At 45.3% G+C, this 20,724-nt stretch overlaps 1 protein-coding gene across 3 annotated transcripts in view; it reads right to left on the bottom strand.

Annotated features, from left to right (window-relative positions):
* Positions 1–20,724, bottom strand: part of PTPN3 (protein tyrosine phosphatase non-receptor type 3) — a 421,949-nt gene that overhangs the window by 153,251 nt on the left and 247,974 nt on the right. For all 3 annotated transcript variants that reach the window (XM_075314923.1, XM_075314926.1, XM_075314925.1), the window contains one exon: positions 11,865–12,037. In XM_075314923.1, the coding sequence (XP_075171038.1) occupies positions 11,865–12,037 (173 nt within the window). The remainder of the gene's footprint in view (positions 1–11,864; positions 12,038–20,724) is intronic.

Here is a 20,724-nt window from a genome sequence, read left to right as displayed (position 1 = left end):
CCAGACCGACCAGACTTACTGTCCCAAGGGCCGTTTTTCCATCAGAATTCTGCGGCCCTGAACCTGACTGTGTGGCCATTGAGTCCTGGATCCTAGCATCTGCAGGATTATCTCAAGGAGTCGTTGCCACAATGAGACAAGCTAGAAAGTCGAATTCGGCTAAGATCTACCACAGAACGTGGAAGATTTTCTTATCCTGGTGCTCTGCTCAGGGAGTGTCTCCCTGGCCATTTGCATTGCCCAAGTTTCTTTCCTTCCTGCAATCGGGGTTAGAAAAGGGCTTGTCGCTCAGCTCCCTTAAAGGGCAAGTTTCGGCACTATCCGTGTTTTTTCAGAAGCGTCTAGCACGTCTTTCTAAGGTGCGCACGTTCCTGCAGGGGGTCTGTCATATTGTGCCCCCGTACAAGCGGCCGTTAGATCCATGGGCTCTGAACAGGGTACTAGTTGCTCTCCAGAAGCCGCCCTTCGAGCCTCTGAAGGAAGTTTCCTTTTCTCGGCTGTCACAGAAAGTGGCGTTTCTTGTTGCGATCACATCGCTTCGGCGAGTGTCTGAGCTGGCAGCTCTGTCATCCAAGGCTCCCTTCCTGGTGTTCCACCAGGACAAGGTAGTGCTGCGCCCTATTCCGGAGTTTCTCCCTAAGGTCGTATCCTCTTTTCATCTTAATCAGGATATATCCTTGCCTTCGTTTTGTCCTCATCCGGTTCACCGGTATGAAAAGGACTTACGTTTGCTAGATCTGGTGAGAGCACTCAGAATCTACATTTCCCGCACGGCGCCCATGCGCCGTGCCGATGCACTTTTTGTCCTTGTCGCTGGTCCGCGCAAGGGGTTGCAGGCTTCTAAAGCCACCCTGGCTCGATGGATCAAAGAACCAATTCTAGAGGCCTACCGTTCTGCGGGGCTTCCGGTTCCTTCAGGGCTAAAAGCCCACTCAACCAGAGCCGTGGGTGCGTCCTGGGCATTACGTCACCAGGCTTCGGCTCAACAGGTGTGCCAGGCAGCTACCTGGTCCAGTCTGCACACTTTCACCAAGCATTATCAGGTGCATACCTATGCTTCGGCGGATGCCAGCTTAGGTAGAAGAGTCCTGCAGGCGGCAGTGACACCCCCGTAGGGGAGGGCTGTTTTGCAGCTCTAACATGAGGTATTTCTTTACCCACCCAGGGACAGCTTTTGGACGTCCCAATCGTCTGGGTCTCCCAATAGAGCGCTGAAGAAGAAGGGAATTTTGTTACTTACCGTAAATTCCTTTTCTTCTAGCTCTTATTGGGAGACCCAGCACCCGCCCTGTTGTCCTTCGGGATGTTTTTTTGTTGTTTGCGGGTACACATGTTGTTCATGTTGAACGGTTTTTCAGTTCTCCGATGTTATTCGGAGTTAATTTGTTTAAACCAGTTATTGGCTTCCTCCTTCTTGCTTTGGCACTAAAACTGGAGAACCCGTGATACCACGGGGGGGGTATAGCCAGAGGGGGAGGGGCCTTGCACTTTTAATGTAGTGCTTTGTGTGGCCTCCAGAGGGCAGTAGCTATACCCCAATCGTCTGGGTCTCCCAATAAGAGCTAGAAGAAAAGGAATTTACGGTAAGTAACAAAATTCCCTTCATATTCCTATAATCAGAAGCATCAATTGTTAGGAACAAGCACATTTTATACAGCATATAAATGGCAATGTGGATTAGGCTTGTTTCACTGTTTTTTTTTAACCCTTGTCATAAAATAAAACAGGAGAATCAATTTACCGATATTTCTGAATTTCACCCCCAAAAACAATTAATAAAACAGGTCAATTTGTGCATCAAAGCATCCCAAGGGACAGTGAATGAAGGAAACGCAAGTCAGACAAAAATGTCCTCCACTACCACCAGGAGCCCGGATTTTACTTCAACGCAATATTGCTGTAAATCAGCCATGTGAATAGTTATCATTCTGTAGTATAGTGTATCCAAAGAAAATAGCGATCGGCACTGCTTACTATAGCATTCAGCAGACAAAAGAGAAGCCAGGGCAGAGGAGGCAACAGTCACAGTGGTGCTCTGTAAATAAATTAAAATAGCAATAAAATCCAGAAGGTTATCGAAGAAAATACATCACTCATCAAACTATACAGTCATAGCCGAAAGTGTTGGCACCCTTTAAATTTTTCAAGAAAGTAAAGTATTTCTCCCAGAAAATTATTGCAATTACATGTTTTGTTATACACATGTATATTTCTTTTGTGTGTATTGGGGAAAAAAAAAAAAAGAGAGAAAAATCGCAAATTGGATATAATTTCACACAAAAAAAAACTAAAAATGGGTGTGACAAAATTGTTGGCATCTTCCCAAAACTGTGGCTATACAATTTTGTTTGAAGCATAAGCATGTGATGCTCGGTAAACCACTCATGTGGCAAAAAACAGGTGTGGGCAATATGAAAATCATACCTGAAACCAGATAAAGAGACTCAATCTTTGCACTTTGCACAGAAAAACAAGAAGAGAACTGTCTGAAGACTTGAGAAACAAAATTGTCGAATATCAACAATCTCAATATCAATCTTACATGTCCATCTCCAGAGATCTTGACATTCCTTTTTCCATGGTGTGCAACATAATCAAGAAGTTTACAACCCATGGCACTGTAGCTACTCTCCTTGGACGATAAGGCAGAGAAAACTTAATGAAAGGTTGCCATGCAGGATAGTCTGGATGGTTGATAAGCAGCCCCAATTAAGTTAAAAAGAAATTCAAGCTGTGCTTAGGGTGCCCAGTGTCAGCGCAAACTAGCTGTCGACATTTGAATACAATGAAATGCTATTGCAGGAGTCCCAACAGGACCCACTGCTGACAAAGAGACATAAAAAAAATCCTTCTGGGAGAGCATTTTGTGGACAGATGAGACCACGATAGAGCTTTTTGGTAAAGCACATTATTCTACTTTTTACTGAAAACAGAATGAGGCCTACAATGAAAAGAACTGTAGTTGCAATCAAATATGATTGAGTTTCAAAGTTGTTTTGAGGTGGATTTGCTGCTTCTGGCATTGGGTGTCAAGACTGTGCGTAAGGCATAAAGAAATTTGAAGACTACCAATTGATTTTGGGTCGCAATGTTGTGCCAAGTGTCAGAATGCTTGGTTCGCGTCCTAGGTTATGGGTTTTCCAGCAGGACAATTACCCCAAACATACTTCAAGAAGTATACAGAAATTGTTGAAAACAAAGCGCGGGAGAGTTCTGAAGTGGCAGCAATGTGTCCGGGTATAAATTCCATTGAGCACCTGTGAAGAGATCCTAAAATTTCTGTTGGGAGAAGGCACCCTTCAAATATGAGAGACCTGGAGCAGTTTGCAAAAGAAGAGTTGTCCAAAATTCCAGTTAGAGGTGTAAGAAGCTTGTTGTTGGTTATAGGGAATGGTTGATGGCAGTTATTTATTCCAAAGAATGTACAACCAAATGTTAAGTTGCAGGTACCAATAATTTTGGCAAATTTGCTGTCACATGACGTTTTGCTCTAAACTCGCCAAGTGTCATGGCGGCATCAGACGTGGTTCAGACCACAGACTCTAACACACCTCACTATACTTTCTCTGGTGCTTCTAAGTTGCACCGGCAGGCTTAGGCATTGACCAGCTGTATGCTCATTAGCGATCGATCTAGCAGGAGTTAATTTTTGCTAGTCTGCTGGTTACCTTTTTGATCACGTGTTGCGGGAGCATATCACAGGTACTCCCCACCTTTTTAAGATTGCGGAATTTGTCTTCCTTTGCCGATGATAGCTTTCTTCTACATCAGTTTGTGTGCTGTTGTTTTCCAGTCTGGTGCTTTTCTGCGTGTTGCTTGGTGTGCAGTGGAATTCCTCCTATAGTCAGGTTATTTCCTCCCTTCTATAGTTTTCCTCCTTATCACATGTTGTCTAACTACTCTGTGTGAACATGCTCAGTGAGAGAGTTTTGGTTTTCCCTGTTTGTCTATCACTTTTGGTGTTTGCACGCTCCTGCCCTGGTTGGGAGGAGGAGGTACTAGATCAGGGCTGGTTAGGAGCAGGGGTAAGAAGGCGGCCCAGACATTGTCACCATCAGATGTATCTCTGGGATCAGGGACAGCTAGGACTCCACAAGCCCGAGGGCCAGTTTAGGAGCCCTGGTCCCCTGTTATCCCCTGCCATCCCGTGACATTTGACTTTTTTCTTTGTTTGTGTTGTTCCAATACACACAAAGGAAATAAACATGTGTATAACAAAATGTGCAATTACAGTAATTTTCTGGGAGAAATACTTCATTTTCTGGAACAATTTCAAGGGTGCCAACACTTTATTCAAAATAGTGCATAACCATATGAGAGAGTGTGTTACAGGGTGTCAAAGAAGTTGAGCATTTTATTGAATAAAGGACAAATATTTTAGTTTAGTGGGTGCAGTTTTTTCTTCTATTCCTTCTGGGTTTTATCACTCTATACATTAAGGAGGGGTATACAGCTGCTTATAAAGGGTTAATTTTCAAGAATAGGACAATGCCACTTTCAAATGCTTAAAGGGAACCTGTCAGCAGAAATTTCACAATAAACCTAAAAGATTCCCCTTCTGCAGCTCCTGGGCTGCATTCTAGAAAGGTTCCTGTTGCTATTGTGCCCCCTTTGAGACCTAAATAAATACTTTATAAAGTCTTACCTTTTTGTATGCAAATTTTTTTATGGTCAGGGGGGCGGGCTGTCTTGTGTCTGTTATTCGCCTCCTGCCGCTTTACGCCGTTCCCCATTGCTCATTTCCATACATGAGAACACCGCCCAGTGCTAACGTGCTACCGCAGACGCGAGATTATGGGCGGGTACTTGGATGACGCTACTGATGACAATCACAGCGCCGCCCATAATCTCGCGCCTGCGGTAATAGGTGAAGTGGGTTCATATGGCCAGCGCTTGCGCATAACGCTGGAGGCAGAGGGAAAAGTGCGGGCACAAGATTATGGGTGGGTATTTGTATGACGCTGCTGATGACAATCACAGCGCCGCCCATAATCGTGCCTGCACAATCACCTCACCAGCGGTCATGCTTTAAAAAGTGCTGTCCCGCGATAGTGCCACTGGGCATGCGCGAGACCTCGGGAGCACTGGGCGGCGTCCTCATGTATGGAAATGAGGAATAGCTGCCTGTCTAAAGTTAACCTGAGTCTCTCACTACAACCTGTATACTGACAGCCAGCCACATTAAATGGAACCTGTCACCTAGAATATGCGTTCTGACCTATCAGCAGACGCATGTGTGCCCTAATTACACCTCCCTACCCATCCTTGGGTTGTAAAATTGTATAATATGAAAGTAATAAAAAACGTTTTATTACCTTCATATTTCGTATGTAAATAGCAGGGAATGTGGTCACAGGGGCGGCGCCTTGCCCTATGGCCAGGCTTCTTTTCTGGGTGTTCAATCGCAGTGCGCATCTGAAGCTGGCGATTGAACACCCGGAAAAGAAGCCTGCTGCAATGCTCGCAGAATAGAATGAGCGACGAGAACGTAGCTCCATGGTATCACGCCCACAGGGGTGTGATACCACGGAAATATGCAGACGTCTATAGGGCAAGGCGCCGCCCCTGTGACCACATTTCCTGCTATTTACATACGAAATATGAAGGTAATAAAACGTTTTATATTATACAACTTTACAGCACAGGGATGGGTAGGTAGGTGTAATTAGGGGACACATGCATCTGCTTATAGGTCAGAACGCATATTCTAGGTGACAGGTTCCTTTTAAGCTAGGACAGGATTTACCCCAGTTGCTGTATCTAGCCTACTTTTCCTGATGCTCTATAATATACAGGATCCATGCTTCCTTATACCATTCAGCCTGAAGTAATAGAGTGCAGCTAGCATGTATGCAGCACAAATCAAGTTTGCCCTTACATAGAGGTATATTACAGCTCTGTAACAGGAAGAGCCAATAGCTGTGAAAATAGTGAGACAGAAAAGAGCCCAACCTCATCCCTTCTTAAAAAGTCAGTTATTATCTTTAAATTTTTGATTAGTTTGACTTGTTAGTTTTTCTAATGTTATACTGGATATCTGAGAATGGTTTAATATTTTAGGATTCTATTATTTCATTAACATTCCACAAGGTCATAGGTCTTCTCCAGGTCTTCAATTGTACCTTTTCTTCAGGGACAAGGGAGTGCAGGGGGTGACAGGATTCTGACTTTTGATATGAGACTATTTGGTCTCTGTGAATTCTCCTGGATTGAAGACACCATATTACTTAATTAACCAATTAATAACATAATTTTAATAAAATACAGAAAATATACTACTCGGTGATAGCGGTATTGTTAAGGTCAGAAAAGAACAAGATGCCAAACCCAGAGGCATATGCAAGCAACAGATGCCACACAGTGATAACCCTCTGAGACGGATATTGCAGTAGAGGCTTCCTGCAGTCAAGCTAGGCAACATTCTCACCTGCATTTAGATACTCTTTTGTCTGTTCTGTTTATAGAAATAGACAAATCGGAATTCATGTCTAAAACAGATCCATTGCATAATAGATGCAAAAGAAAACAGTGGTGATTTTTAGAAGTTGCATCTGCATTTTGCTACGTATCAATTATGGGACAAAAAAAAGTGCTTTATAATACTCTTTTTCTTTAGTTATAAATATGAGACACACATTGACCCCTTAATAAACAAAGGGGCCCTTCTGCTTCTATTGGTATCAGCTATTCAATTAATCTGTTTTAGAAATTAATTTAATTTGTCTATTTATAAAGAAAAAAAAAAGAACAGACAAAACAGAATGTCTAAGGGGTACTTCACACACAGCGAGATCGCTACTGAGATCGCTGCTGAGTCACGTTTTTTGTGACCTCATTAGCGATCTCGCTGTGTGTGACACTGAGCAGCGATCTGGCCCCTGCTGTGAGATCGCTGCTCGTTACACACAGCTCTGGTTCGTTTTTTTATTGTTGCTCTCCCGCTGATAAGCACACATCGCTGTGTGTGACAGCGAGAGAGCAACAATCCTGAATGTGCAGGGAGCAGGAGCCGGCGTCTGACAGCCTGCGGTAAGCTGTAACCAAGGTAAACACCGGGTAACCAAGGTGGTTACCCGATATTTACCTTAGTTACCAGCCTCCGCAGCTCTCACGCTGCCAGTGCCAGCTCCTGCTCCCTGCACACGCCAAGCTAAGAGGTGTGCGCTGGTAACTAAGGTAAACATCGGGTAACCAGCTCACCAGCGACCATGTAGCGATGCAGCAGCGATCCTGACCAGGTCAGATCGCTGGTCGGATCGCTGCTGCATCGCTAAAGTGTGAAGGTACCCTAACTGTAGGTGGGAATGTAGCCCAAGGCCGGGTACAGAAGGTTGTATTCTACTATTCATGTCTGGATCACTATGTCCATCCCAATTGGCAGTATGCTATCCTGGAAAGAAATGCCTCATAGGCATATATGAGGCTCCTAAGTTTTCGTCATGAGTAGTGATGGGTGAGTACTTGAGCCAAGCAACTTCTAATGCTCAAGTGCTTGTCTCAAATAATGAGCATAATGGAAATCAATGAGAAACTTGAGCATTTTCTGGCAGACCCCCCTGAAGGTCTGAGGGGGGCCTGGACATCACTATAGATTGAAACACTGTTGAAACGGAATGCGAACAGCATGGGGGAGATCCCTGGACGCATCTTTCACTCCCAAGTTGCTGCTGAAAACAATGTTGTCAGAGTATTACGCCCCTTTAACCCTTTCACGTCCTAGGACATATATGTATGTACTAGGTCGCCTCCCCCCGAGGGCTTGTGAGATGAGTTGTTCTTTTAAATAACACCATTCATTCTGCCCTATATTGTACTGGAAAATGGGAAAAAAAAATTCCAAGTGCGGTGAAAATGCAAAAAAAAGTGTAATTGCATAATATACCGTATTTTTCACTTTATAAGACGCACTTTTGTTCCCCCAAATTTTGGGGGAAAGTAGGGGGTGCGTCTTATAATCCGAATATACGGGAGGGGGGTGTATATATATATATATATATATATATATAGTGTCCAGTGGAGGTGCGGGCAGCTCTGGAGCGGTGCTGGGGGCTGCTGGGGGCAGGAAAAGCTGGGAGCGGCAGCGTTTGATCTCCTGCTCCCGCTCATATAATATGCACAGCCGCTGTCCATCAGAAGCATGGTGCTGAAACTGCATCGTGCTGATGGGCTAGGGGAGCTGCACATATTATATCTGCCTGTGCTTACCTTTGATCGCACAGGATCCCCCCTCCCCCTGTGTTAGCTATAGCCTCCCGTGCTGCTGCCCATAGTAAAATAATAAACTCTTTACTCACTTCCTCCAGCGTCTGCCCGGTCTCCCTCCTGCTGCTGTGATTAGGCACTCAGAGACATCTCTCTGCTGTCCCGATCACATGACCTGCACTAGAACCAGGAAGTAGGAAGTGCAGGAGACAGGAGGAGCTCAACCCCGAGGAGGGAGACACAAGACAAGACAGTGCTGCAGAAGGTAAGGAAAGAGTTTATTTTACTAAAAGCAGCAACATGGGGGCGATATGTAACAGAGGGTGATGTCTGCCTGCCCCAGTGGGCCTGTCTGCCTGCCCCAGTGGGCCTGTCTGCCTGCCCCAGTTGGCCTGTCTGCCTGCCACAGTGGGCCTGTCTGCCTGCCACAGTGGGCCTGTCTGCCAGCCACAATGGGCCTGTTTGCCAGCCACAGTGGGCCTGTCTGCCAGCCACAGTGGGCCTGTCTGCCAGCCACAGTGGGCCTGTCTGCCAGCCACAGTGGGCCTGTCTGCCTGCCACAGTGGGCCTGTCTGCCTGCCACAGTGGGCCTGTCTGCCTGCCACAGTGGGCCTGTCTGCCTGCCACAGTGGGCCTGTCTGCCTGCTAGAGTGGGCCTGTATGCCAGCCACAGTGGGCCTGTATGCCAGCCACAGTGGGCCTTTGTGCCAGCCACAGTGGGCCTGTGTGCCAGCCACAGTGGGCCTGTGTGCCAGCCACAGGGGCCGTGTGCCAGCCATAGAGGATGTGTGCCAGCCATAGGGGAAATGTGGCATCACTGGGGGACGTGTTCAATATAAGGTGGCCATATCCAGATTAAGGGGGCTAATTTTAGGATGAGGGGGCTATGAGGGACATATACCCTATATTATTTGTTAGACCAACACTGGCATTATAAGACGGACCCCATTTATTAAAAAATTCTCTATTCCGTCACCAAATTTGGGGGTGCGTCTTATAATCAGGTGCGTCTTATAAAGCGAAAAATACGGTAATTCCCCAGGTCAGTACGAGTTTGTAGATACCAAAACATCTATAGTTTTACTTTTATCTACAGTAAGTGGTGAAAAAAAATTCAGATCTTTGTCAAAAAAAGTGTGTTTGAATCTGTGGGTGAGTAGCTGAAAAGTTTCACTTGCGTTCCAAGGCCTACGTTAGAGACTGCTAGACGCTGTGCTGGGACAAGGAAGTGTACCTGCTTGCTAATGGTGTTTGCAAATGTGCAAAGACAGTTTCAGGGCAGGAAGTATCTGAACCTACGTCCTGGGCAGGGGGTTGACCAGCACGTAATGCAGAGGAAGAGGCAGTGGGGTCACCAGCAGACAATGATTGACCCAGGAGTTTGGCCCACCTATTCGGGTGTTTGGATGACAAGTGCCTGAGCATACTGGTGAAAGTCAGGCTGGTAGTGGCCTGGCCCCTACTGAGATTTGTATGGCACGAGTTGCAAATGACCGCCTTCTCGTCTTCTGCATTTTCTGTAATAAAGCACCAGACTGGGGAACACCTAACTCTTGGCCTGGGAATATGCCACGTGTGGGTGTCCTGGGGAACAGTTGCTTGTGTTCTCCCTCTAGCTTTCACCCCCCTCACACTGTCTCTTGTTGCCTGTTTTAGTGCTGCAGATCTCTCCCCCTCTGAGCTCCTGTCGTCACTCTGCATGCCACCTCGCCATGTTGGGTCAGTGACTTCAGCATCAACCACCTCCTCTTCCACACTGTGTTCCTCCTCCTGAATTTAAAACTTCATCTGACTTATTGGCAACTGTGTCTCATCATCATCCAACTTTTGAGATAGAAATTGCCATTCTCGACCGTCGCCTTCTTCTGACTGTCTCTTGAAATATGCACATTGAAACGTCAGAAGAAGCCATAAATGGAAAGGTACAGAGCTCCTCAGAGTGGCAAATGTGGGGTCACTTGTCTCCTTAGACTCATCATGGTGGCAGGAAGGAGGATCAGGATGAGGATTGAACCGTGTAGTCGACAGGATGCTGCTGGTAAACAGAGAGGAAGCATTATCTGCCATTCAGCCGACAACCTACTTGCACTGTTCAACAGTGGTGTCCCGTGTACACCTGCAAACTGAGACAGGAAGCTAGGTCTAGATGATAGGTGTCTTTGCTGTGCTTCCACTGAAGGCCATGTTGTTGTGGCTTATGGCCATGGCCTTTGCATGCATCACCAACAGCAGAACGCTCACTTCCCATTCCTTACTGGAGGCCTTGTACATTATAAATTATGTACACAGCTAAGCGGTATTATTAGAGACTAAATTAAATTTTTTAGATATCAGCAGCAGTCTGGCTAGAATCTCTGCCTACAGGCCTCTAGTACACTAAACCTGCTCTAGAACCTCACCCTATACTAAATGCAGAATAAGAGCGGTATTAGATAATAGAATAGATTTTTTAAGGTAGAACCAGCAAGGTCTGTAAGGCTAAAATCCCTGCCTCCAGGTCTCTAATACACTAGCTAAAATATGATTTTTCCATTTTTCCTACTAGCTAGTAAATAGAGGTGAAGCAATATAAATAACCAAACCAAACAATATGTCAAATCAATAGGCTTTCAAGTCTAAGAGAGTGGCTATAATTTAACCACGATTAGCAATGATATGAATATAAAGTTTACTGAATGTTTAAAAAGAAATCACACAAAATGTATAACAATTGAAGGGTCTGCTAAAAACTGTGGGCAGAGTACGAACAAGCTGGACCATCTGTACAGAGAGGCAATTTACCCCTAGTGTGGGAGTATAACAGCAAAAAAATCACAGTGATTGATATGTACAGCATGCAATAAAGAAGCAATACAGGTATATAATAGCAATACAATTGGGTGTCTAGGATATCACAGGCATAAATAATAACAGGCTAACTAGCCAGTAACATATACCATGAAAGTGCTATGTGCCCTGGATTAGTAATAGACAAAATGGGTGCATGACTATAATGAAATGGTCAAATGACAAACTTAGACATACCTTGAGCCATGTTTCACTCAGCAAGATGACGATACATAGGGGGAGCAAATAGGTGGCCTCAACGCACTTTTCACCACTCTGGGCTTCATCAGGACACCTCCTGATGAAGCAGAGTGCAGCTTGAGAAAGGATCCCAAGGAACCAAAATGTTGCTGTCACACATTATGGGCCAATAAAGGCTTTTCCTTTTTGCAATCCATAGAGTGCTGCCTTCATCATTGTTTCTCCATATATACACTGTACACACATTAAATATACATACATATGACTTACACATACAAATATATACTGGATTTCTTCATCATCAGGCAGCAGTGGAAGGGTTGGGGGCCATGTAGTTAGATAACATGAGCCAAAAGCGGGCAGGATGAACAATGTAGATATTCTTCCGGTGGAGGGCTGTGTCAGGCTAATCTTCCATTTTTATGTGGCTGAGTGTACTCCATGCACAAATAATAAAATTTCTTTAGCAAGAAAATTAACTAGGGATTTAAGACAGTATACTTGGGATCCAAGGATCAGGCCCCAGATCTAACTGCCTATTGATGCCCCTGTTATTTATTCTCTTTGTATAGTTTTAATGTGGATGCACTGTATGCATAGTTTTAACCAGTGACAATATTGATAATAATACTCACTTGGGATGGTTAATTGTACCCAGGGTCCAGTAATTAGATACCAGCTTTTTTTCATGAGGTAGTGATCTTTTTGTCTGAAAAAACGTATGATGTTCCACGCTAGACTTCCAAAGGTTTTTACATGCACGGTAGTTAGGCATATTGAAGGCTATTAGCTGATCTCTACATTCATTCTGCAAGGTAGATTTTATAGACAAAATATTGTACATTGTAAATAGACCATTTTTATTACACAAAAAAATCATTATTAAAACTGAACTCAAATCTAAAAAACAATTTTAAAATAATTTAAAATTATATAGCTATGCCGTATTTTTCGCTTTATAAGACGCACTTTTGTTCCCCCAAATTTTGGGGGAAAGTAGGGGGTGCGTCTTATAATCCAAATATACGGATTATATACTGCAGGGTCCAGGGGAGGTGGGGGCAGCTCTGGAGCGGTGCTGGAGGCTGAGGGAGGCTGAGGGAGGCTGGTGAGCTGGTGAAGGCTGCAGAAGGAGATCTCCTGCTCCCGCTCATATAATATGCACTGCCGCTGTCCATCACCATGGTGTTGAAACCGCACCGTGGTGATGGGCTGGGGGAGCGGCGCATATTATATCTGCCTGTGTTCCCCTTTGATGGCACATGCCCCCCTGTATTAGATATCGCCCCCCATGATGCTGCCCATAGTAAAATAAAAAACTCTCAACTTACCTCCTCCAGCGTGTCTCCCCGGTCTCCCTCCTGCTGCTGTGATCATGCATGCAGAGATGTCACTCTGCTGTGCCGATCACATGACTGGCACCGAGAATCAGGAAGTGCAGGAGATCAGCAGCATGGAGGGAGACACGAGGGAGGACAGCACTGGAGAAGGTAAGGAAAGAGTTTATTTTACTACAAGCAGCAGCATGGGGGCCATGGGCAGCAATAGGGGGCTGTGTGCCAGCCACAGGGGGCCATTGGCAGCAATAGGGGGCTGTGTGCCAGCCACAGGGGGCCATTGGCAGCAATAGGGGGCTGTGTGCCAGCCACAGGGGACCATGGGCAGCACTAGGGGCCGTGTGCCATCCACAGGGGGCCATGGCCAGCAATAGGGGCTGTGTGCCAGCCACAGGGGGCCATGGGCAGCAATTGGGGGCCGTGTGCAAGCCACAGGGGGCCATGGGCAGCAATAGAGGGCCATGTGCCAGCCACAGGGGACCATGGGCAGCACTAGGGGCCGTGTACCATCCACAGGGGACAATGGCCAGCAATAGGGGCTGTGTGCCAGCCACAGGGGGCCATGGGCAGCAATAGGGGGTCGTGTGCCAGCCTCAGGGGGCCATAGGCAGCAATAGGGGCCGGGTGCCAGCCACAGGAGGCCATGGGCAGAAATAGGGGCCATGTGCCAGCCACAGGGGGCCATGGGCAGCAATAGGGGGCCGTGTGCCAGCCACAGGAGGCCATGGGCAGAAATAAGGGCCGTGTGCCAGCCACAGGGGGCCATGGGCAGCAATAGGGGGCCGTGTGCCAGCCACAGGGGACCATGGGCAGCAATAGGGGCCAAGTGCCAGCCACAGGGGGACGTGTGCCAGCAATAGGGGACATGTGGCATTACTGGGGGACGTGTGCCAGCACAAGGGGGCTATATTCAATATAAGGGGGCCATATCCAGATTAAGGGGGCTAATTTTAGGATGGGAGATATGAGGGACATATACCCTATATGATTTGTTAGACGGACACTGGCATTATAAAACGGACCCCATTTATTAAAAAAAACATTGTCTTTTCGTTCACCAAATTTGGGGGTTCGTCTTATAATGAGGTGCGTATTATAAAGCGAAAAATACGGTATATATTTTTCTCAATATCTGACATGAAATCAGAGTAAACCTTTCCTGTTTTAGATCAATTAGGACTACCAAAATTATTTATATTTGCCAAATGCCAGAATAATGAGAGAGAGAAAGAGAACATTTTAAGGCATATATATTACTTTCTACAAAGTCGAAATTGTATATACACTAATGCGGGTTTTACACAAAAGACGATATATTGTGCGATATGTCGTCGGGGTCACGGTTTTCGTGACGCACATCCAGCATAGCGCACAATGTCGTCTCGCGTGACACCTCCAAGCGACGCAGTATCGCTCACAAATCGTGAGTCGTGTACTCGTCGTTAACTTTCATAATATCGTTTATTTTCATGGGTGCAGGTTGTTCATCGTTTCTGTGGCATCACACGTTGCTCCGTGTGACACCACGGGAACGATGAACACAGCGTACCTGCATCCCACGGCACCCGCCGGCTTAATGGAAGGAAGGAGGTGGGCGGGATGTTTACATCCCGCTCATCTCCGCCCCTCCGCTTCTATTGGCCGGCTGCCGTGTGACGTCGCTGTGACGCCGAATGTCCCTCCCACTTCAGGAAGTGGACGTTCGTCGCCCACAGCGAGGTCGTCCAGAAGGTACAGTTAGGTCCAGAAATATTTGGACAGTGACACAATTTTCGCGAGTTGGGCTCTGCATGCCACCACATTGGATTTGAAATGAAACCTCTACAATAGAATTCAAGTGCAGATTGTAACGTTTAATTTGAAGGTTTGAACAAAAATATCTGATAGAAATTGTAGGAATTGTACACATTTCTTTACAAACACTCCACATTTTAGGAGGTCAAAAGTAATTGGACAAATAAACCAAACCCAAACAAAATATTTTTATTTTCAATATTTTGTTGCAAATCCTTTGGAGGCAATCACTGCCTTAAGTCTGGAACCCATGGACATCACCAAACGCTGGGTTTCCTCCTTCTTAATGCTTTGCCAGGCCTTTACAGCCGCAGCCTTCAGGTCTTGCTTGTTTGTGGGTCTTTCCGTCTTAAGTCTGGATTTGAGCAAGTGAAATGCATGCTCAATTGGGTTAAGATCTGGTGATTGACTTGGCCATTGCAGAATGTTCCACTTTTTTGCACTCATGAACTCCTGGGTAGCTTTGGCTGTATGCTTGGGGTCATTGTCCATCTGTACTATGAAGCGCCGTCCGATCAACTTTGCGGCATTTGGCTGAATCTGGGCTGAAAGTATATCCCTGTACACTTCAGAATTCATCTGGCTACTCTTGTCTGCTGTTATGTCATCAATAAACACAAGTGACCCAGTGCCATTGAAAGCCATGCATGCCCATGCCATCACGTTGCCTCCACCATGTTTTACAGAGGATGTGGTGTGCCTTGGATCATGTGCCGTTCCCTTTCTTCTCCAAACTTTTTTCTTCCCATCATTCTGGTACAGGTTGATCTTTGTCTCATCTGTCCATAGAATACTTTTCCAGAACTGAGCTGGCTTCATGAGGTGTTTTTCAGCAAATTTAACTCTGGCCTGTCTATTTTTGGAATTGATGAATGGTTTGCATCTAGATGTGAACCCTTTGTATTTACTTTCATGGAGTCTTCTCTTTACTGTTGACTTAGAGACAGATACACCTACTTCACTGAGAGTGTTCTGGACTTCAGTTGATGTTGTGAACGGGTTCTTCTTCACCAAAGAAAGTATGCGGCGATCATCCACCACTGTTGTCATCCGTGGACGCCCAGGCCTTTTTGAGTTCCCAAGCTCACCAGTCAATTCCTTTTTTCTCAGAATGTACCAGACTGTTGATTTTGCTACTCCAAGCATGTCTGCTATCTCTTTGATGGATTTTTTCTTTTTTTTCAGCCTCAGGATGTTCTGCTTCACCTCAATTGAGAGTTCCTTAGACCGCATGTTGTCTGGTCACAGCAACAGCTTCCAAATGCAAAACCACACACCTGTAATCAACCCCAGACCTTTTAACTACTTCATTGATTACAGGTTAACGAGGGAGACGCCTTCAGAGTTAATTGCAGCCCTTAGCGTCCCTTGTCCAATTACTTTTGGTCCCTTGAAAAAGAGGAGGCTATGCATTACAGAGCTATGATTCCTAAACCCTTTCTCCGATTTGGATGTGAAAACTCTCATATTGCAGCTGGGAGTGTGCACTTTCAGCCCATATTATATATATATATATAATTGTATTTCTGAACATGTTTTTGTAAACAGCTAAAATAACAAAACTTGTGTCACTGTCCAAATATTTCTGGCCCTGACTGTAAGTGTGTGTGACGGGGGTTAAACGAGTTTGTGCGTTACGGGCAGCGATTTGCCCATGACGCAAAAACGACGGGGGCGGGTACGATCGCTCGTGCTATCGCACAAGAGATCGACTCGTTAAAGCAGGCTTAAGAGTACTATGCCTTTAAACAATATGGGTCAGCCCATATGATGATGTCATGTCTTTGGAAGCTTCTGATAGGTTTGTTGGCAACATCTGATTTAATTAGAGACAAACCTGTGGACGTATTTTAATGCACTCCTGAAATACACTGATTCATTATGTAACATCATGGGAAAATAAAAAGAAATCAGCCAAGATCTCAGGAAGAGAATTGTGGACTTGCAAAAGTCTGGTTCATCCTAGGGTGCAATTTCCAGAAGTCTCAAGGTGCCTCGTTCATCTGTACAAACAATAAGCAAGTACAAACAAGATGGGAATATCCAGCCATCACACCACTCTGGAAGGAGATGGGTTCTGTGTACCAGAGCTGAATGTGCTTTGGTCAGACATGGTGCATATCAACCAAAAAATAAAAGCAAAAGATCTTGTGAAGTTGGTGGTGGAAGCTGGTAAGATTGTGTCATTATCCACAGTGAAACGAGTATTGTATCAACATGGGCTGAAAGGCCATTCTGCCAGGAAGAAGCCATTGCTCCAAAGGAAACATTAAAAAGTCAGATTATGTTTGCAAAAGCACACAGGAACAATAATGACAATGACCTTAATTTTTGGAGACATGTCCTGTGGTCTGACAAATATAAAATTGATCTGTTTGGCCATAATAACCATCGTTATATTTGGAGGAAAAAGGGAGATGCTTTGAAACCTGAGAACACCATCCCAAATGTGAAACACATGGGAGGCAGCATCATGTTGTGGGGTTGTTTTGCTGCAGGGGGGACTGGTGCACGTCACTAAATAGATGACATCATGAAGAAAGAAGATTATGTGGCAATACTGAAGCAATATCTCAAGTCATCAGCAAGGAACTCAAAGCTTGGGTGGAAATGGGTCTTCAAATGGACAATGACCCGAGCATACTGCCAAACTGGTTACAAAGTGGCTTAACCCCTTCACGACCGCGGGCAGTAAAGTTACATCCTATTTTAACGTGACTAAATGACCAGGGACGTAACTTTACTGACTAAAGTTCGTTTGATTGCCATGGCCATAGCAACGGCTTTCAAATGATGTCCCCTGCTGTTTCTTACAGCAGGGGACCTTTTCTTGACCCCAGGGTCAATGTGATTGGCTGTTCAAATCTGAACCGCCAACCACATCGTTCACACTAATTTTGGCAAAAATAATGCCTGAATTAGTGCGATACTGTGAGATCCGGCTATGAGATGCTGTAGCAGCTGCAGCAGATGATAGGTGGCCCTCAAACATGTCGCCCCTAGCCCCTGCAGCACTGATTGGAGCGATCGTGCTATGACGCGCAATCGCTCCAATCAGTGTGCAGTGGGGCGCTCTGATCTGCAGGTGGCCGCCTTCCCCAGGCCTGTGCTGGTCTGGGAAGCTCTCCCCCAACATGTCTGCAGCGTGAACTGGCTGGTACTTGTGGTACCACACCGCCGCTGCTGCTGCCGCTGATATCACTGTTCCTACTCCATGTGAGTACTGTGCTCCCCTTGCAGCCCGTGCGCGCTCCCGTGACGCCCCCTGCGCGCTCCTGTGATGGCCCCTGCCCGTGCTTCCCTGCGATCTGCCCCCCCACGCCCCGATCTGCCCCCCCGACATCCCGATCTACTCCCCCCGCGATCTGCCTGCCTCCCCCATGATCTCTATTCTGCTTCTGCAGCTCCTTCTCCGGTATCCAACTCCCCCTCTGCTCTCCCCACTCCCCCTCTGCTCTCCCCCTACCCCTCTGCTCTCCCCTCGACGTCCTCTTACCTGTTTTCACCGGGTCGTCCGGGGTCTTCACTGGCCCGATCACATCTGCCTCCATCGATGGGTCCTTCCTGGGTATTCTGCAGAGCTGTCCAACGTCCTGCCTGCTGCTCCTGTACAGCTGTCCATCTCACTTGCCTTCTGTTCCTCCTGCAATCCTTCTGGTCTGTGATCCTCCTGCTAATCCTCTGGGTATTGTGAGTATAACTTTTTTTTTTTTTTCTTTCTGTATCCCATGTCCATTTTTACACCTCATCCGTCCGTGCGTCCCGCCGAGCACTGATCAGGGATGCAGATAACGTATCTGCATCCCTGGTCAATTTTTGGCGTGACTTTTTTTCCGTATCCCTGACGCGTTTTGTATCGCATCTGTCCGTGCGTCCCGCCGAGCGCTGACAAGGGATGCACATAACGGATCGGCATCCCTGCTCAATTTTTGGCATAACTTTTTTTTTTTCCGTATCCCCAACGCTTTTTGTATCTCATCCGACCATGCGTCCTGCAGTGGCCGATCAGTGCACCGCGTCTGTGCGTTTGAAAAGTCAAATGGCGTTCCTTCTCTTCTGAGCCCCGCCATGCACCCAAACAATTGATTTCCACCACATATGAGGTATCTGCGTACTCAGGAAAAATTGCACAATACGTTTTATGGTGCATTTTTTCCTGATACCGTTGTAAAAAAAAAAGCTACCTGATTGATGCAAAAATTTTGTGGTAAAAAAAAAAAAAAAAATTTTCACGGTTCAACGTTATCAACTTCTGTGGAGCCCCTGGGGGTACAAGGAGCTCACCAAACATCTAGATAAATTCCATGAGGGGTCTAGTTCCAAAATGGGGTTATTTGTGGGGGAGCTCCACTGTTTAGGCACCATAGGGGGTCTCCAAACGTGACATGGCGTCCGCTAATGATTCCAACCAATTTTGCTGTCAAATGGTGCTCCTTCTCTTCTGAGCCCCACCATGCGCCCAAACAATTACTTTCCACCACGTGAGGTATCTGCGTACTCAGGAAAAAATGCACTATAAATTTCATGGTGCATTTTTTCCTGATACCCATGTGAAAAAAAAGCTACCTAGTTGAAGCAACAGCTTTGTGGTAAAAAAGGTTTTTTTTTCTTTTCACGGCTCAACATTATCAACTTCTGTGAAGCCCCCAGGGGTTCAAAGTGCTCACCAAACATCTAGAAAAATTATTTGAAGGCTCTAGTTTCGAAAATGAGGTCACTTGTGGGGGAGCTCCATTGTTTAGGCACCACAGGGGGTCTTCAAACCCGACATGGCGTCCGCTAATGAGTCCAGCTAATTTTACGTTCAAAAATTCAAATGGCGCTCCTTGCCTTACGAGCCCTGCCATATGCCCAAACATTTGATTTCCACCACATATGAGGTATCTGTGTACTCAGGAGAAAATGCACAATACATTTTATGGTGCATTTTTTCCAGATACCCTTGTGAAAAAAAGCTACTTAGTTGAAGCAACAGTTTTGTGGTAAAAAATTGATTTTTTCTTTTCACGGCTCAACGTTGTAAACTTCTGTGAAAACCCGACATGGCATCCGCTTATGAGTCCAGCTAATTTTGCGTTCAAAAATTCAAATGGCGCTCCTTCCCTTCCGAGCTCTGCCGTGCGCCAAACAATTGTTTTTTACCACATATGGGGTATCAGCGTACTCAGGAGAAAATGCACAATAAATTGTATTGTGCACTTTCTCTTTTCTCCCTTGTGAAAAAGAACATTTTTATGGCTCAAGTAACATTTTTGTGTTAAAAACTAAAATTTTCATTTTTTCCTTCCACATTGCTTTGGTTCCTGTGAAGCACCTAAAGGGTTAATAGACTTCTTGGATGTGGTTTTGAGCAGTGTGAGAGGTGCAGTTTTTAGAATGGGGTCACTTTTGGGTATTTTCTGTCACCTCGGCCTCTCAAAGTCTCTTCAAATGTGATGTGGTCCCTAAAAAAAATTATTTTGTAAATTTTGTTGGAAAAATGAGAAATTCTGATGAACTTTGACCCCTTCTAACTTCCTAACGAAAAAAAAAATTTGTTTAAAAAATTGCGCTGATGTAAAGCAGATGTATGGGAAATTTTATTTAGTAACTATTTTGTGTGACATATCTCTCAGATTTATGGGCATACATTTTCAAAGTTTGAAAATTGCGAAATTTTCAAAATTTTCACAAAATTTCCTAAATTTTCACAAATCAACGCAAAAAATATCGGCATAAATTTATGACTTACATGAAGTACAATATGTCACGAAAAAGCAATCTCAGAATCACCAGGATCCATTGAAGCATTCCAGAGTTATAACCTGTCAAAGTGACACTGGTCACAATTGCAAAAAATGGCCCGGTCATTAGGGTGTTTTAGTGGCTGGGGGTGAAGGGGTTAAAGGATAACAAAACCAAGGTTTTGGAATGGCCATTACAAAACCCTGATCTCAATCCTATTAAAAATTTAAGGGCAAAGCTGAAAGGCAGGTGCGAGCAAGGCGACCTAAAAACATTCCTTGGTTACACCAGTTCTGTCAGGAGGAACGGGCCCAAATTCCTACCAACTATTGTGAGACGCTAGTGGAAGGATATCCAAAACGTTTGACTAAATCAGTTTAAAGGCAATGGTACCAAATACTAATTAAATGAATGTAAATTTTTTAAATCAATGCTGCAGCCAATGCCGAACAATAGGAGCAGTGGCGGAGACTCACTAGTGGATTCAGGGAAGGCAAGTAAAGCTCAAATTCTTTCTTTATAATAACCTGCAGTTCGGGACATTAATATTTTAAAAAAGGAAAAGCCTTCTTTTGTTTGGTGAAATACGGCCCAAAAGCTTTGAAGGAGCTTCCATCTTGCTTGAATGTTGCCTGCAGAC

The sequence above is a fragment of the Anomaloglossus baeobatrachus genome, chromosome 6 (assembly GCF_048569485.1).
Source record: "Anomaloglossus baeobatrachus isolate aAnoBae1 chromosome 6, aAnoBae1.hap1, whole genome shotgun sequence".
In the NCBI taxonomy this organism is placed as follows: domain Eukaryota; kingdom Metazoa; phylum Chordata; class Amphibia; order Anura; family Aromobatidae; genus Anomaloglossus; species Anomaloglossus baeobatrachus.
The sequence above is the reverse complement of the archived record's forward strand: the minus strand, read 5'-3'. Positions and strand labels throughout refer to the sequence as shown.